Source organism: Bombina bombina, chromosome 9 (genome assembly GCF_027579735.1).
Source record: "Bombina bombina isolate aBomBom1 chromosome 9, aBomBom1.pri, whole genome shotgun sequence".
Classification (NCBI taxonomy): Eukaryota; Metazoa; Chordata; class Amphibia; order Anura; family Bombinatoridae; genus Bombina; species Bombina bombina.
The window spans coordinates 51,824,435-51,842,458 of record NC_069507.1 but is presented as its reverse complement, the minus strand read 5'-3'; the positions used below and the strand labels follow the sequence as shown (position 1 = coordinate 51,842,458).

The 18,024-nt window shown below is 38.0% G+C and overlaps 1 protein-coding gene across 3 annotated transcripts in view; it reads left to right on the top strand.

Annotated features, from left to right (window-relative positions):
* Positions 1 to 18,024, top strand: part of CSGALNACT2 (chondroitin sulfate N-acetylgalactosaminyltransferase 2) — a 136,677-nt gene that overhangs the window by 56,648 nt on the left and 62,005 nt on the right. For all 3 annotated transcript variants that reach the window (XM_053692092.1, XM_053692093.1, XM_053692091.1), the window contains 2 exons: positions 1,982 to 2,966; positions 8,951 to 9,167. In XM_053692092.1, the coding sequence (XP_053548067.1) occupies positions 2,315 to 2,966; positions 8,951 to 9,167 (869 nt within the window). In that variant the 5' untranslated portion in view covers positions 1,982 to 2,314. The remainder of the gene's footprint in view (positions 1 to 1,981; positions 2,967 to 8,950; positions 9,168 to 18,024) is intronic.

Here is an 18,024-nt window from a genome sequence, read left to right as displayed (position 1 = left end):
TTTCAGGATAGTTATTTCCACTCTGCGAGCATGTCTCTTTGTATTTCAGAGACTACTGGTGTCTGCATGTCTGCTCGTGCAGTTAGTGGGGCAGTGCGTTATTACCAGCACAGCTGGTCTATGGAGACAATGACTAAACCTTTATGAACGTGGGGCTGGAAAGCCAAGCGTCATAATATCATTTGTTTGCGGAAGAGGCCGACTCCCTGACTGGTCACTTCAGTTTTTCCAAACACAAACAGACAGCTGTCCAGACATTTCTTTCTTCTCGTTCTTATGAATAATGCGAAAGAAAGGAACGCTAAGCCTTTCCAATTTGCTTTAAGTTGTAAAAATGCTGTACTTTACTAAGCATAATCATTACTGGGTTTTAAGGCATTTTCTGACTTTAATTACCTTGGTGGCACTCACTTTATACTGGTCTAGGCCTGTATAAAGATACCGGACCAGCACCTGAACAAAGACCAGCGGCCCTCTATTTGTGTTGGTGTATGGGTAAAATAATATTGCTCAAAAGTTAGAAGCCATGGTTGGCACTGGTCTTATAATTTTACCCACTTATTTTTTTTTTAATTATTATTAAACCTATTTCTTTATGCAAATCTCTTACATATCTCCTGAAAAATGTAGGTTTTGTCAAGCTTACCACCCCTTTAAAAAATGTTAGGCTCAATGTTAGGCTCAAATGTTTTCAAACCTTTTTGCAAAACATCTATTAATATAACATAGCAGAGCCTCAGCATCTCGGTAGCTGTTTTAGGAATATCATACTTGTGCACTGAGAAACTGGGTCTTTGATAGAATGGCACCTCATAGGGCTGCATAGTAAAGACCCGTTCTTGCACTTTATGGAGTATTAGAATAGTTTATAAAAACAATTGAAGTCTTTATGTGCATAGTATATATCCAGGTAGACTGTTCCACGTTTAAGAACGCAGAAAGTGTAGTCCATTTTGTAATGCTGTTTACTCATCAGGCTTAAACAGTTGATATAGTTATCAACTAACTGTTTTTTTCTCTCTCACTTTCAATGAAAGCAGCATTTAAAAATTGTTGTGTGTTTTTAATACAGGTAGCCCTCAGTTTACGCCGGGGTTAGGTTCCAGAAGGAATGGTTGTAAATCGAAACCGTTGTAAATTGAAACCCAGTTTATAATGTAAGTCAATGGGAAGTGAGGGAGTTCGGTTCCAGGCCCCTCTCAAAATTGTCATAAGTAACACCTAATACATTATTTTTAAAGCTTTGAAATGAAGACTTTAAATGCTAAATAGCATTATAAACCTAAAGAAATAATCACACAACACAGAATATATAATTAAACTAAGTTAAATGAACAAAAACATTTGCTAAACAGCATTATAAACCTAATAAAAAAATTAAACAACACAGACTTCACTTGCATTTTTCTGCAAACAGTTCTTTCTATGCATTCCAATCTGGACTGATTTATAGACAGGAAGATCTCGTTCCTTTGAAATCTGCTCGATAGCTCAGGTCTAGTTAAACTGATTAATTTCAGCTTGCTTTGCTGCAACACAAGCGGACAGCTCCACCTACTGGCTATTTTAATAAATGCACTGCTTCTCAATGCTTTTCAATAGCAGTCACATGACTGGAAAAAAAGGTTGTTATTCTGAAACGGTGTAAATTGAACCGTTGTAAGTAAACCGAGGGCCACCTGTGTATGTATATATATATATATATATATATATATATATATATATATATTACAATACTGTAAGTATAAATGGATTAGATTTTCTCGGTTTTAAGCATTTTGTTCATATCTTGAATTTTCCTCCACACGCACTTCCTACACTTTAGTAAATACATATTTGAATATTTTTTTGCTGCTGCTATAAAAAAACATCTGCTTAATATAGCCAGCTTAAAGTGTTCTTACGTTTTAGTTTATGTTGCATGCTTTAATTTGTTTATCATAAAGAGAATATAAAACACAAATTTTAAATCTTATTTCAGGTATGAAGATGACATCAAATCACTGGACACTGACTTATTTTATTAAAAATGGTAAACTTTATAGTTCGTGGACCTTACTTCCTGAGTTTTGCTAAAATCCTATGAAATGTTGGAATTTTTTACTTCATCATGAGTTATGCCCAGCAAACAATTGAATTGTTTTGAGTATGAACACCTTCGCCAATGGCGAGCAGACTAACAAACTTAAACCTTGTTTGGATTTATTGACGTGAGGTAGATATGACTGGAGTTAAGTTTACGGTGTGAAGAACAGGCTTCTCCATGTAATGAGTTAATACATTGACCTGGGCCTTTCACCATTTTTTTAAGAGAATGCCCAGGAGAGGGTTGCTTCTTCAAGCCAGGGCCAGATGGTTTCTGGTTGGGCTTGCACTGATTTTTAGTTTAATGCTTCTCATGTACCTTTTGGAGTGTGCCCCTGCACCTGAAGGGAATGGCTCTCTCCCTGGTATCGCTGTAGAGACTTATGGCAAGGAATACTATCAGGCTCTCCTCCAGGAGCAGGAGGAACATTACAAAAGCCGTGCAAGCAGTCTAAAACGACAGATAGCTCAACTCAAACAGGAACTCCAAGAGATGACTGAGAAGCTAAGATTAGCACATGAGAAGAAGCTTTCTGTTGGCAATGGAGCAGGCCACCAAGGTACCAAAGAACAACCTTCTAATGATCTCCTAGAGTTTTTGCACTCACAGATTGACAAAGCAGAAGTTTCTGTAGGTGCCAAACTACCTAGTGAATACGCTGTGGTTCCTTTTGAGAGCTTTAATTCTATGAAGGTTTACCAACTGGAGATGGGGTTGACACGTCATCCTGAAGAAAAGCCCATAAGGAAAGACCGTAGAGATGAACTGGTCGAGGTCATAGAAGCTGGCCTTGAAGTTCTTAATAACCCTGATGAAGATGACGAAGATCAGGACAACAGAGGAGATAAGCTGTTATACACTGAAACAGATTTTGTAGAAGGTATGAACACATTTAAAATATTGATTCATCTAATGGCATACTTCAAGAGTGTATGTGATTTTGTGCTGTTTTATGTGGGGTTTTTTCATAGTTAAGAAAAAGATTCTAAAACTCAAAAAATGTATGTTTCAAATTACTCTTAATAAATTAAAAACTTTTAATGGTTTGAAAACTCTACCCTTTATCTAGGTATTTTCCTGAGATTAGTACAGAGGTAAATTATCCCATCTTGTCTTGTCCCACCTCAAAGTTAATTATTTCTGCAAATAACTTAATATCAGGGCTGTGATTGAATTTAACAAACCCTTGGTAGGAGGTCTTTAGATTTACAAAGCTATTATATAGGTCAGGGGAAAAAAAGTGTTTCAGAGTTAGCCTTAGGTTTAGAATCTTTAGTGTTTTTAAAATGTTCCTTCCAGGGCCGACTCAAGATATTGTGTTACCTTGGTCTGAGAATGAAATTACCCCCCCCCCCAGAAGTAACCTTACCAATTAGCATATCAACCTAATAGCCTGGCTGCTGACCTTATGAAGCCTGCCTACCTGCATGCAACCAGTGCTTATGTATAATTGTGCAATAAGTGGGAAGGAAGTTAGGGAAGAGATGGACTTGTAGCCCCTGACAGGTTCGGTTCTGTGTCTTTGTGCATAATGAGGTTATGTTGCTGGGAGCCTGCGACTTGCCCCACAGAGACAGAGGACAGGAGTGGTCTGGATCTCACAGTGACTAACCCTTGTCAGGTGCTGTCTGAGTCCATTGGACCCACTTGGTCCCATGGTTAGGCCGGTCCTTGTTACTACTAGCAGAATTCTTTTACGTCAATGTATACATTTGCTTTTCCTACTCAGTGCCCAGTAGTAACGTTTTGGTCTGCTATAGACTTTGGTTAGTATTAGGAATTGGTTATATTTATAATAATTATTTCTAGGGCTCCAAAAATGTTTTATTATCGATTATGTGGTCTGCTTCACTCCAATGAACTCATGCACATGGTATTGTGCACAAAAATGGTATTTATTAAAAAAAAATTCTATCCGATTATTCGGATAATAAGCAGATTAATTGGATAGAAAAAAAAATACCTTGTGCAGGAGTTCATAGGAGTGAAGCAGCTGGTGCCGTGCAACTGACCAAATAATCGCACACCTAATTGATAATAAGATTCGTTGACAACTATTTTTATGATCAATCTTACCGATTAGTTGTTGCAGCCCTAATTATTTCTTTTTACAAGGATTAAGTGTATTTAAAGGCACATAACAGTCAATATTAGACTGGTGCAGTCTAATTTTTTTAGTGCTCAGATGGCATTATGTGTATGTGTGTAGTTTAAAACAAAAATGAGGGATATTTAGAGGGTGCTGCAATTGAGCTTAAGATATCTTAAATTATAAGGGATACTTAAAGGCGAAAATAGTGATTTGTCTATATATAAATGTATAACAGAGCTTAATGTTCGATTACATTTTCATTGAAAAACTACACCTTTAACATTAAAAGTGTTTATTCATCATAATGTACAAATCAATTATAAAAATATATATAAAAGATGTCTCCCATTAAAACAATCCTAAAAACAAATAACTGATGTATTAAAAGTGAACAGCCTCACCAGACAAACAAAACTACTTGGGTGTTTAATTTAATAAGCTTAGTACATTGATGGTGAAGAGCAATATAATATACCACCAGAACAGAGTCTCTTCAAATGCCACTTGTAGATCTATGTATGTTTATATACGATAATGTACAGTTCACATCCAAATTCAATGTATATAACTTGGGCGTATATGTGCAATTAAAGAAAACACCCACTTATTGGACCATAGCAGAAACACCATCTTTAACTTTAGAATTGTCCATACATTGAAGGTGCAGAAAAAACAGAATAACTTGGTAATGTGTTTTACCTTGGAGGCAGAAATACCGTCCCACAGGATTGGTTATACTTTTTCACCTGCGTGAGCTGTAATACACGCTCCGGTTTCTTACCGCAGTACTTTTCCAAAGTGCTCCTGGTGTCTCACACCGATCAGCTGTTAGCGCTCACGTGACTTGTGCCTACGTCACAACTCGGATCCTCCGTATAGCGGCTTAGCTCACAGTGGAGTAAAGTTACAATGTTAACTCTTTGTTTCTTCTTTTGTTGCAGGAACAAACTCCTGTTTAACAGATGTAGGCAATTGAATCCCCTTGCACTTAGTGCTAGTGGGCGTTTTCTTAAATTGCACATATACGCCTAAGTTATATACATTGAATTTGGATGTGAACTGTGCATTATCGTATATACACATACATAGATCTACAAATGGCATTTGAAGAGACTCTCTTCTTATTGCTCTTCACTATCAATGTACTAAGCTTATTAATTCTATGTTAAACACCCAAGAAGTTGTGTTTGTCTGGTGAGGCTGTTCACTGTTAATACATCAGTTTGTTATGCTTTGGGTATGCAATAGTGCTTAACCTCAGTTATTCGTTTTTAGGATTGTTTTAATTATGATGAATAAACACTTTTAATGTTAAAGGTGTAGTTTTTTCCACGAAAATGTAATCGCATATTAAGGTCTGTTATACATTATATATAGACAAATCACTATTTTCGCCTTTAAGTATCCCTTATAATTTAAGATATCTTAAGCTCAATTGCAGCGCCCTCTAAATATTCCTCATTTTTTGTATTACATGTTTGACACACTTAGAGGAAGGTGTGTGTTATTTTAGTAGAGTGTGATATCAGTATATTTGGGCCAGCGCAATACTATACATTCAATTTTCTAATATGTGTGTAGTTTACAGGTGCAGATTGGTGGGTGTGCTTTATGCACAAGCGAGAGCGTATTGATCAGTTTGCTCTTAGATCAGCTTTTTGTGGTATTTGAGGTGCCAATATCAGTGTCTTAAATTAGACTATTACATTACAAAGTGCTTTTTAACAGTATCTGTGACCTCTTCACGCACCACGTGATGACATCACCAGATCAGAACCACCAATGAAGTTTTAAAGCATAATGATGCATCTCTGGTCCGTCCTCATTCTGCCACTAGATAATGAGATGAGTCACTGCTTAAAAAGCTGGTATCGTGCTCGAAACCAGTGGACCAGGAAAACAACATGGCGTCTTCCTCTCACACAGAATGTGTACTGATTGCCTTGGAGATAGGGTTTCCCCTTTTAAGAAAGAAATATGGAAACTATTTATAACTCCCACAGAGAATTTTACTAGCACATTAATCTGGATTTTCCTATTGGGCAGTAAAGAAGAAATACATATGTCTGGTCTAAAATATCTGTGCTCACAATCATTGCATTTTTTTCTTACATAAACATAGATTTGTAAAATTAGAGCACAGTCAGCCTGACTTGGTCTGACACGCTGCCCAGTTTCCCTTCTGGTATAAATAACGCTCTTTATAAAATGCACAGAACAGGGGAGCCATAGCTTGTAGAATTTTACATCTTAACTTTTTTTTAATTGTTTTATATACAGGTTCAGGCAATGAGATGTCATTCTTTGTTTGCTTTGTTGTATCACTCATATAGAGTGTATCACTTTTAAATACATTTAAAAACATTAGTGAGAACTGATAGAGTAGTGGTCAAGTTGTCTGCCTAAGGATTTAACATCCAGAGTTAATTTCCCCTAATAGCAAATTAGATTCCGCGCACTCTGTTTGTTTGGTCATATTTTTATTATTTATTTTAAAAATTTCTAGCTCTTAAAAAAATGCATAAACGTTCAAAAGAAAATGTGCTTGAGCATTTTGTTATTGCACTATTGATACAACAATGGGTTTACCCCTGCAAAGGGGGGGTTAAAGTCACCTGCAGAGTTGCAGTGCACTATTGTGAGCTAGCTGAACACATTGGGTGAGACAATTACAAGAGACGTGTATAGCACCAATCAACAGCTAGCTCCCAGTAGTGCATTGCTGCTCCTGAGCTTACCTAAGTATGCTTTTCAAGAAAGGGTAAAATAAAAAAGTAAATTTAAAGGGACAGTTAACACCAAAAATGTTATTGTTTAAAAAAGATAAATAATCCCTTTATTACCCATTCCCCAGTTTTGCACAACCAACAGTTATATTAATACACTTTTTTACCTCTGTGATTACCTAGTATCTAAGCCTCTGCAGACTGCCCCCTTATCTCAGTTCTTATGACAGACTTGCATTTTAGCCAATCAGTGCAGACTCTTAAATACCTCCAGTAGGATGAGCACAATATTATCTCTATGGCACACATGAACAAACAGTACATGTTATTAATTATTCACAGCCATGCTGTGACATAAAAGGTGGGCTGCAGAGTCTTAGAAATAAGCATATGAGCCAATCTATGTTTAACCTTTAACAAAAAATACCAAGAGAAAAAAAGGCAAATTTGATGATTAAAGTAAATTGGAAAGATGACATAAAAGTTTAGTTTGGACTTTTACTGTCCCTTTAACAGTAGTAAATAGAAAAGCATCTTACAATTGTATGCTCTTTCTAAGCCATAAAACGTTTCATTTAATTTTATGCAAAATCTTAAAATATTTGTTTCTCCCTTTATATTAATGGTTTAGCTAATACAGGACTCTGAAATTATGTGTAAAATATCCCTTTAATGCTGGCAAAAAAAATGTTTGACTGCAGTGTCTTTAATGTTTCCCATCACACTTTATTATATAGAACAAATGCTATTTTTAGTCCGTCTCTGAACAGCATCCAATTTACTAAGCTGCTGCTACACAGCTTGTGTTTCACTTTGATTTACAAAGTAGAACTTTAATCTGTTATCATTCTCATTTGTTAATGTAAGTTGACAAATTTGGTGAGTTTACCTAAAGAACGAAAAAAGTAAGAAAAAAATGGAGGTTTTGCATTTACAGGCTAAGTGGAGTGTGTAGGTTTTCCACATGCTGGAGTGCTGTTCAGCTGCGGTCTAATGGTATTTGGCAATAACTTTTGTTTACTAATCATTTATAGCCAACAGAGCGTCACACCAACACAGCCTGTTTCTTTTTAACAAGTTTTGAATGATGAATGACTTCTCTGCATTTAATATCAAGCGCTTACAATTAAGCATAATAAAGGGATATGAAACCCAATTTTTTTTCTTTCATGATTCAGATAGAGCATGCAATTTTAAGCAACTTTCTATTTTTTTTCTTATTATCAATGTTTCTTTGTTCTCTTGGTATTTTTATTTGAAAAGCAGGAATGTAAGCTTAGGAGCCGGCCCATTTTTGGTTCAGAACCCTGGGTAGCGCTTGCTGATTGGCTACAGTTACATTTCACAGATCTTTGTGTCTTGCACTTTCAGATGAGAAAAATCTAGCTTTGAAAAAACCCAAATGCCATAGCCGCTAAATTAAAGCAACAAATGCACATGCCTAATTCTATCTATCTATCTATCTATCTATCTATCTATCTATCTATCTATCATCTATATATCATCTCTCTCATCTCTCTCTTTATCTATCTATATCTTTATTTATCTCTATATTTATCTATATCTATCTATCTCTCTATCTATCATCTCTCCCTCTCTATCTTTATCTATCTATCTATCTATCTATCTATAATCTCTCTCTTTCTATCTCTATATTTATCTATCTATCTATCTATCTATCTATCATCTTTCTCTATCTTTATCTCTATCTTTATCTATATCTATCTATCTATCATCTCTCTCATCTCTCTCATCTCTCTCTTTATCTATATCTTTATTTATCTCTATCTTTATCTATCTTTATCTATCTTTATCTATCTATCTATCTATCTATCTATCTATCATCTCTCTCTTTCTATCTTTATCTATATCTATCTATCTATCTATCTATCTATCTATCTATCTATCTAATACATGTTCCTGTATGCTGTGCAATAAAGACATGTTGTCACATATATGAGCTGATTTTCTTTCTTTTGAGTAGTTCAGCTTCTTATTACGTAGCTGTTTTTATCTACTGACCTATTAATAAACCACATCTCTCAGGTTATTATCGTACAGAGAGAGACAAGGGTTCTCATTACGAGCTGTTCTACAAGAAGCCGGACTCTGCAGATTATCACCATATCACGCTATTCCGGCCATTTGGACCTCTGATGAAAGTAAAGGTGGAGACACATGATGTCTCAAAGACCATAATAAACTTCATCGTCCCCCTCTCTGGGCGCACTGAGGCATTTTCACAGTTCATGCAAAACTATAGGTAAGTTTGATGTTGGATGAAGTCATTTTTGATGTTGTATCTAAAAGAGCATATTTTAAAATGAATTTGTTTTCTTTCTAATGACACGGTGAGTCCACGGATCATCATCAATTACTGTTGGGAATATCACTCCTGGCCAGCAGGAGGAGGCAAAGAGCACCACAGCAGAGCTGTTAAGTATCACTTCCCTTCCCACAACCCCCAGTCATTCTCTTTGCCTCTAGTGCAAGGAGGAGGTGAAGTAATTAGGTGTCTGTATAAGAAATTCTTCTATCAAGATTTTTTTTGTTTTGAAGTCTGAGCAAGCTTGCTCTGATCTTCCATCACAAGCTGGGTTTAGCTGTATTCCGCGTTAGTTTCTACAGTAGGGTTTTGGTAGCTTTTATACAGTTAGGAACTTGTAAAGGGTGCTTTGGCGCGTTTTCCTAACATGTTGCTGCCCTGGTATAGAAAACCTGAGTAGGTTTACTCTGTCTTTCTTTTTACACAGGTCTCTGTGAGGAGCGGCATCCTCTCATACTTAGTGAGTCGTCTGACTGCCGGACGACTAGAATGCAGGTAAGTGCCTTTTGTTCTTCTGGGGCTGGAAGGCTGGCACTGAAGGGGTTGAGACCCTCTGCTTTTTAATGGAACTATCCTTATGGATGATTTCGGCAGTGGCAGGCACAGTATGCATGAGACATGGAGACTGTTATCCTGCTTTACAAAGTGAAGGGGTTAACTAGCAGTGGGCTAAATTTTAGTTGCTGTATATATTTTTATGATATAATAAAGTACCCTATTAGGTTCCCTAGTTCATTGGAGAAAAGGAATGATACAGGGACTGTTAAGAGAGCGTATTTGGCGCCTTTTCTATGGTTCTGCATAGTGTCATTCATCTGCTACCATGCTAGGAAAATTTTCTCAGGTATGGGAGAAGTCAAGGATCCTTTTTTTTCCCCATCTCCTGTCAGTAATAGGCTGTCTCCTTAAATTTCATGGCACAGAGTGCTTAAAGTGAATGTAAATTTTGATGCTAAAGTGCCCAGCTTGTAAAAATTTGTTTAAAAACAGGGGCACTTTAATTCATCAAAATTTACATTTCACTCGTGTGACAGCAGCTCCAGCTTCCTCCGGTTGTCTCAAGCCATTTCTGATGACAGAAATGATGGATAGGTCATCCTCCCAATCACGGCTTCCCCCCCCGGGGGAAATCAGTGTCTGATTCAATGCCATGATTGGAGGAAGCCGGATTAAGTAGGAGAGTACATTGGTTTTCTCCTAGCTCCTGTGTGGCATAGCAGGATCTGGTAGGCGGCTCTAGTAGAGATGTCGTCTCTACCTCTGTGGTAACTTCCGCTGAGGAAGGATCTTCTGCTGCAGGGGTCCTTCCTTCATCCAAATATTGTTTCTCTGAAGCTGACTGCTTGGAGATTGAACGCTTTTGTTAGCTAAACGTGGGTTTTTTGAAACGGTTATTGAGACCACGATTCAGACTCAAGATCCTATGACTGGAAAGATTTTCTATAAGATATGGCAAGATCCCAAGGATCTTATTATTTCTCCAGGTAGTCCTTGAGGAAAGGTTTTTTCTGTTAGTATCATCAAGGGTCAGATTTCGGCACTTCCATTCCGCTGCTTAAGTGTCTGGCAGACGTGCCTGATGTACAATCCTTTTTTCAGGTCCTGGTCCGAGTCAGGACTGTGTTTAAGTCAGTTGCTCCCTTGGAGTCTTATCCTTGTTCTTAAGGTTTTCTTTCAGGCTCTGTTTGAACCTATACATTCCATAGATTTTAAGTTATCTTGGAAAGGTTATTTCTTCTGCTCGGAGGGTTTCCGAACTCTCAGCTTTGCAGTTAGTTTTTTCTTATCTCGTATTCAGGCAGATAAGGCAGTTCTTCGTACCAAGTTTTGTTTTCTTCCTAAGGTTGTGTCGGACAGAGATTTTTATCAGGATGTTGTTGTTCCTTCTCTCTGTCTTAATCCTTCTCATAAAGAACATCTGTTGCGTAACTTAGATGTTGTGCGGGCCCTTAGATTTTATTTTCAGGCTTCAAAGGACTTTTGTCAGTCTTCTGTATTGTTTGTTGTCTTTCTGAATAGACATAAAGACCAGTAAGCTTCCGCACTTCTATTTCTCTCTGGTTGAGAAGTATTATTAGTAGGGCTTATGAGCCTGCTAGACAGCAGCCTCCTGAGAGAATTACAGCTCTCCTCTAGGGCGGTGTTTCTTCTTAGTCCTCAAGAAGGAGGCCTCTGTAGAACAGATTTGTAAGGTGGCAACTTGGCCTTCTTTGTTCAACTTTTTTTTTCAGTCTATATATTTTATATTTTTGCCTCAGCTGAGGGTTTCTTTGGGAGAAAGGGTCTTCAAGCAGTGGTGCCTTCGGTTTAGGTAACCTGTCTTGTCCCTCCCGTATCATCTGTGTCCTCTAACTTGGGTGTTGATTCCCAACAGTAATTGATGAATCCGTGGACTCACTGTGTCATTAGAAAGAAAACATAATTTATGCTTACCTGATAAATTTCTTTCTTTCTTGACACGGTAAGTCCACGGCCCTCCCAGTTTTTGTTTATATAAACCTCTGGCACCTCTGCACCTTGTGTTATTTCCTTTGTCTCCTTTCCTTCAGTCGAATGACTGGGGGTTGTGGGAAGGGAAGCTCTACTGTGGTGCTCATTGCCTCCTCCTGCTGGCCAGGAGTGATATTCCCAACAGTAATTGATGATTATCTGTGGACTCACTGTGTCAACAAATTAATACATTTATCAGGTAAGCATACATTTTGTTTAATGGATTCTCCTGTCCTGATTAAAACTATTTTATTTTCATGATTTAAGAAGTGTTCTGTACATCATTTGCGGTTAGGGTTTGTTTGTCTTCAACTAATCAGAATTCACAACTAAATTTCTGTTCTTTTGAAATTGATCAATGAGCAATCCCTTCAGTGAAAAATGGACAAAGGAATGTGGCCAAAAAAATTGACTCCTTCATGCATTTAAATGTTGTTCTGACTTTCTTTGATGTCAGCCAATAAGTATGTTAGCTTTACTTTTTGTTTTTAGCCCTTTCTTTAAATAAAACATATATATATATATATATATATATATATATATATATATATATATATATATATATATATATATATATATATATATATATATATATATATATATATATATTTATATTTCTCCCCCCCTCCCTACATTTCATTTAATGGGCTGATGAGCCGCATAGATCAGACTGTATTGCTTGAAATTTGAATGAGAAGGTACCGGCCATTTTGGGTTTTAAAATGGAGAATGTCAGTATCTCATTTATACAACATGATTAAGGTCATGTAGACCAAAATGTAATTTTATATTTTTGGCATGATATAATAAAAAGTTTTTATTTTTTTTAAAATAATAGTGATGTCTTTCCTATGGCATAGAGAGTCTACGATTCATTCCAATTACTAGTGGCATATTTTTTCCTGGCCAGCAGGAGGCGGCAAAGAGCACCCCAGCAAAGCTGTTAAGTATCACTTCCCTTACCCATAACCCCCAGTCATTCTCTTTGCCTTGATCATGGGAGGATGGTGAAGAATGTGTCTGAAGTTATTAATCCTTTATTGGGTACTTTTCCCTGCAAGCAAGGGGCTATGCTGTGTCCATGTCAATCTCCTTGGTAGGAGTAATGGTGGCTTTTAGCAGTTAGAAGTCGGGGAGGTGGTCCTTGCTTTATTTCTAACATTTATGCTACCCCTTTGATAGAAAACTAGAGTTGGTTATTCTGTTTTTTCTTTTTCTACGGGTCCCTGACAGATGTTGGTGTATCAGTCACAACTTAGAAGCTGTTCCTGCCCAGCAGCCGGATCCACACTTTAGAGGTTAATCCTCTGTAGATCTTTTGTATGGGACTCACTTTTTTTCCTGGGTATAGAAATTTGAGTTTGGGCTGCATTTCCTAAACAAAGGCATCTAAGTGTATTTTATTTAAAAAAAAAAAAAAAAAAAAGAATCAACAAAAGGAGGAGAATCTTAAGGGGTTTATGTTTAGCCCTAGATTTTGAGGCTGAGTAAGGCTGAAAGTTTCAGGGTTATCCTGTTTTCCCTGTTTTGGTGTGTTTTTGTTTTTAAATTTTACGCTTTTTTTGCGTGCTTGGAGCCGGTGACATTGCGATCACGTGTTTCTCCACTCTTCCGCTTTGATTTTTCATAGTGTCTTGAGCAGCAGGTTGGCGTGCTGCTTGGAGCTGCTGCTGGGGGCATTTATTTCTTTTCAAAGGGATTAAAGGGACATGAAACCCAACATTTTTCTTTCATGATTCTGATAGAGAAAACAATTTTAAACAACTTTCCAATTTACTACTTTTATTTAATTTGCTTTCTTCTCTTGTTATCCTTTGCTGAAAGGTTTATCTATAAAAGGTCAGGAGCAGCAAGTAACCTAGGTTCTAGTTGCTGATTGGTGGATGCATATATATATATATATATATATATATATATATGTGTATATATGGGAAAAAAAGTATTTAGTCAGCCACCAATTGTGCAAGTTCTCCCACTTAAGAAGATGAGAGAGGCCTGTAATTTTCATCATAGGTATACCTCAACTATGAGAGACAAAATATGGAAACAAATCCAGACAATCACATTGTCTGATTTGGAAAGAATTTATTTGCAAATTATGGTGGAAAATAAGTATTTGGTCAATATCAAAAGTTCATCTCAATACTTTGTTATATATCCTTTGTTGGCAATGACAGAGGTCAAACGTTTTCTGTAAGTCTTCATAAGGTTGTCACACACTGTTGCTGGTATGTTGGCCCATTCCTGCATGCAGATCTCCTCTAGAGCAGTGATGTTTTGGGGCTGTCGCTGGGCAACACAGACTTTCAACTCCCTCCAAAGGTTTTCTATGGGGTTGAGATCTGGAGACTGGCTAGGCCACTCCAGGACCTTGAAATGCTTCTTATGAAGCCACTACTTTGTTGCCTGGGCGGTGTTTTTGGGATCATTGTCATGCTGAAAGACCCAGCCACGTTTCATCTTCAATGTCCTTGCTGATGGAAGGAGGTTTGCACTCAAAATCTCACGATACATGGCCCCATTCATTCTTTCATGTACACGGATCAGTCATCCTGTTCCCTTTGCAGAGAAACAGCCCCAAAGCATGATGTTGCCACCCCCATGCTGCACAGTAGGTATGGTGTTCTCTATCCTCCAAACATAAGTTGTGTTTCTACCAAACAGTTCTACTTTGGTTTCATCTGACCATATGACATTCTCCCAATCCGCTTCTGGATCATCCAAATGCTCTCTAGCATACTTCAGATGGGCCCGGACATGTACTGGCTTAAGCAGGAGGACACGTCTGGCACTGCAGGATCTGAGTACCTGGCGGCGTAGTGTGTTACTGATGGTAGCCTTTGTTACGTTGGTCCCAGCTCTCTGCAGGTCATTCACTAGGTCCCCCTGTGTGGTTCTGTGATGTTTGCTCACTGTTCTTGTGATCATTTTGACCCCACGGGGTGAGATCTTGCGTGGAGCCCCAGATCAATGGAGATTATCAGTGGTCTTGTATGTCTTCCATTTTCAAATTATTGCTCCCACAGTTGATTTCTTCACACCAAGTTACTTGCCTATTGCAGATTCAGTCTTCCCAGCCTGGTACAGGTCTACAATTTTTTGTTTCTGGTGTCCTTCGACAGCTCTTTGGTCTTCACCATAGTGGAATTTGGAGTGTGACTGTTTGAGGTTGTGGTCAGGTGTCGTTCAAACAGGTGCCATTAATACAGGTGGAGGACAGAGGAACCTCTTAAAGAAGAAGATACAGGTCTGTGAGAGCCAGAAATCTTGCTTGTTTGTAGGTGACCAAATACTTATTTTCCACCATAATTTGCAAATAAATTCTTTCCAAATCAGACAATGTGATTGTCTGGATTTGTTTCCACATTTTGTCTCTCATAGTTGAGGTATACCTATGATGAAAATTACAAGCCTCTCTCATCTTCTTAAGTGGGAGAACTTGCACAATTGGTGGCTGACTAAATACTTTTTCCCCCCACTGTGTGTGTGTATATATATATATATATATATATATATATATATATATATACACCGATTGTCATTGGCTAACCCATGTGTTCAGTCAGCAACCAGAAGTGCATTGCTGCTCATTCAACAAAGCATACCAAGAGAACGAAGAAAATTTGTTAATAGGAGTAAATTAGAAAGTTGCTTAAAATTTCCTGCTCTATCTGAATCATGAAAGATTTTTTGGGGGGGTTTAATACCCCTTTAACTAGTTTCTTTTGAATTCGGTGGGAGTTCCTGGTTCCGGTGTGGCGAGTTACCTCAGTCAGTCTGAGGATATAGAGGTAGCGTTTTACTTCTGATCTCATTCTGCAGTGGGGTATTTTACTTCTATCTAGTTTGTTTAATTCTGTGAGAATTTTCAAATACTTTTGCTACTATGGACACTGAACAAGATGTTGCAGCTACCTTAGTTAAATGTTTACTTTGTTTAGAGGCTCAGATTATGCCTCCTATGCAATTGTGTTCCACATGTTTAGATAAGACTTTAAACTTTCAAGATAAAATGTATCCTGAGCTTGTCTCTCAGGATAATGCTGTCCAGGCCATGTCTCAGTTACCTCTTCAGACGCCCCATTCTATTTCACATGAAGTGCCCTGCGGTTCCTCTCAGCCTCCTTCTGGAGGTGTTTATTTACCTACAAATTTTGCTGCACAAATAACATCTGCTGTGTCTGCAGCTTTATCAGCTTTTCCGGTTTCTGGTAAACGTTAGAGGAAGTCCAAGTATATAAATGTAAGGGTTCTGACTTGGCTAAGGCTGCATTAGTCAGTCTGTCACAGTTAAAAAAGCAAATCTCATACATTTTTTACTCTGCAGCTGTTAAAAAAAAATAAAAAAGTAATTGGAAACACATAAAGGGAAAAACGATTTTATAGTATACTGTCCCTTTAAGTAAGAACACCTCAGAGTGCTTTTAAAGCAGGTTCTTACTACTTTGGATGAAGCTGATTCTTCTGTTGCAGAGAATTCAAAGAGCTCTATTAAACTTAATAGGGTATATGATTTACCTGCTTCTGTGGATGTATTTCCAGTTCCAGACCGTATGGCAGATATCATTACTCAGGAATGGGATAAGCCGGGGATTCCTTTTTCTTTGTTCCCTGTTTTTAAAAATATGTTTCGGGTGCTGATGCTATTCGTGACTCATGGCGCACAGTACCCAAGGTAGAGGGGGCTATCTCTACTCTGGCTAAGAGAACTACTATTCCTATTGAGGATAGTTGTTCTTTCAAAGATCCTATGGATAAAAAGCTTGAGACTTTTTTTTTTTAAAGAAAATGTATATTCATCAGGGTTTGCAGTGGCAACCTGTTGCTAGTATTGCTACAGTTGCGAGGGTGCATCTTACTGGTGTGATGATTTGTCTAATCTTATCATAGAGGAGACTACTATAGTGGAGATCCAAAATAGGATCAAAGCTCTTCAAGGTAGCTAATACCTTTATTTGTGATGCCAATATGCAAGTTCTTAGATTGGGTGCTAAGATTTCTGTTTTTACTGTTTTAGCTCACAGAGCTCTGTGGTTAAAGTCTTGGTCTGCAGATGTTACATCCAAGTCTAAGCTTTTATCTTTGCCTTACAAGGGCAAAACCTTGTTTGGCTGAAATTATTTTTGACATTACAAGTAGAAAGGGTTTTTTCTTACCTCTGGATAAGAAGAATAGACCTAAGGGTCGTCAGAGTTCTAATTTTCGTTCCTTTCATAACTTTAAGGGACAAAAGTCTTCCTCTTCCAAATCGGATCAATCCAAGTCCTCTTGGAGGTCTGGTCAGCCCTGGAATTGTGGGAAGCAAGCCAAGAAGCCTCTCACTGATTCAAAATCTATATGAAGGGGCCGCCCCCAATCCTGTAATGGATCAAGTTGGGGCAGGCTTTCTTTTTTTCAGCAGGCTTGAATAAGAGATGTCCTGGATCCTTGGGCCATAGTTATAGTATCCTACGGTTACAAAATAGGATTCAAATCATGTCCTCCCAGGGGCAGATTCCACCATTCAAATGTTATCTGCAAACCAGATAAAGAGAGAGGCTTTCTTAAATTGCGTAAAGGACCTATAATCCCTGGGAGTGATTGTTTCAGTCCCTCTAGAGGAACAGGGAACTTTTGGGAATTTAGAACCTGGCCATCAGGATGAGGCAAAGACACCCCAGCCAAAGGCTTAAATACTACTCCCACTTCCCTCACCCCCCGTCATTCTTTGCCTTTTATCCCAGGAGGTTGGCAGAGAAATGTCAGAAATTTTCGATAGTCTCTTATGGAGGGTAGTACTCTTCGGCATGGGACTGGAGTTTTAAGTAGTCCTGTCAGCCTCTCAGTGACAACATGGATGAAAGTTAGAGTCCAGAGATGCAGGTAGAGTCTTTCTGCTAAACCATCCCAACTCATATTAACAGCTCCACAAGCAATCAGCGTTGACGAGTTTTGCTGCCTGCTTTTTTCTCTCAAGTCCATGGCAGAGGCGACGCTACTATCTGTTACACTTGAAGGGCCTTGTTCCTGTTCCACGGTGTAGATTGTTTCATTTTACTTTCATCATGGATGTATTGTAATTTCAACTATTTATCCGAGAGTGGCTACAACCTTTCGGGGATAACTTTAACATAGGGTCTCAGTGAGGTTCCTTTTTGTATCTTGGAATCAAGGGTTAATTTCTCCTGAGGGGGATTATTGAACAAGGGGGTTTATAATCATGTTTGTTATGTGATTCTGTCTGCTACTGTGTAGTGTTGCTTCGGGTCATGGCTATTTTGGAACATAACGGCCTATGTCTAGTGACGCAGCCTTTTCGGTCGGG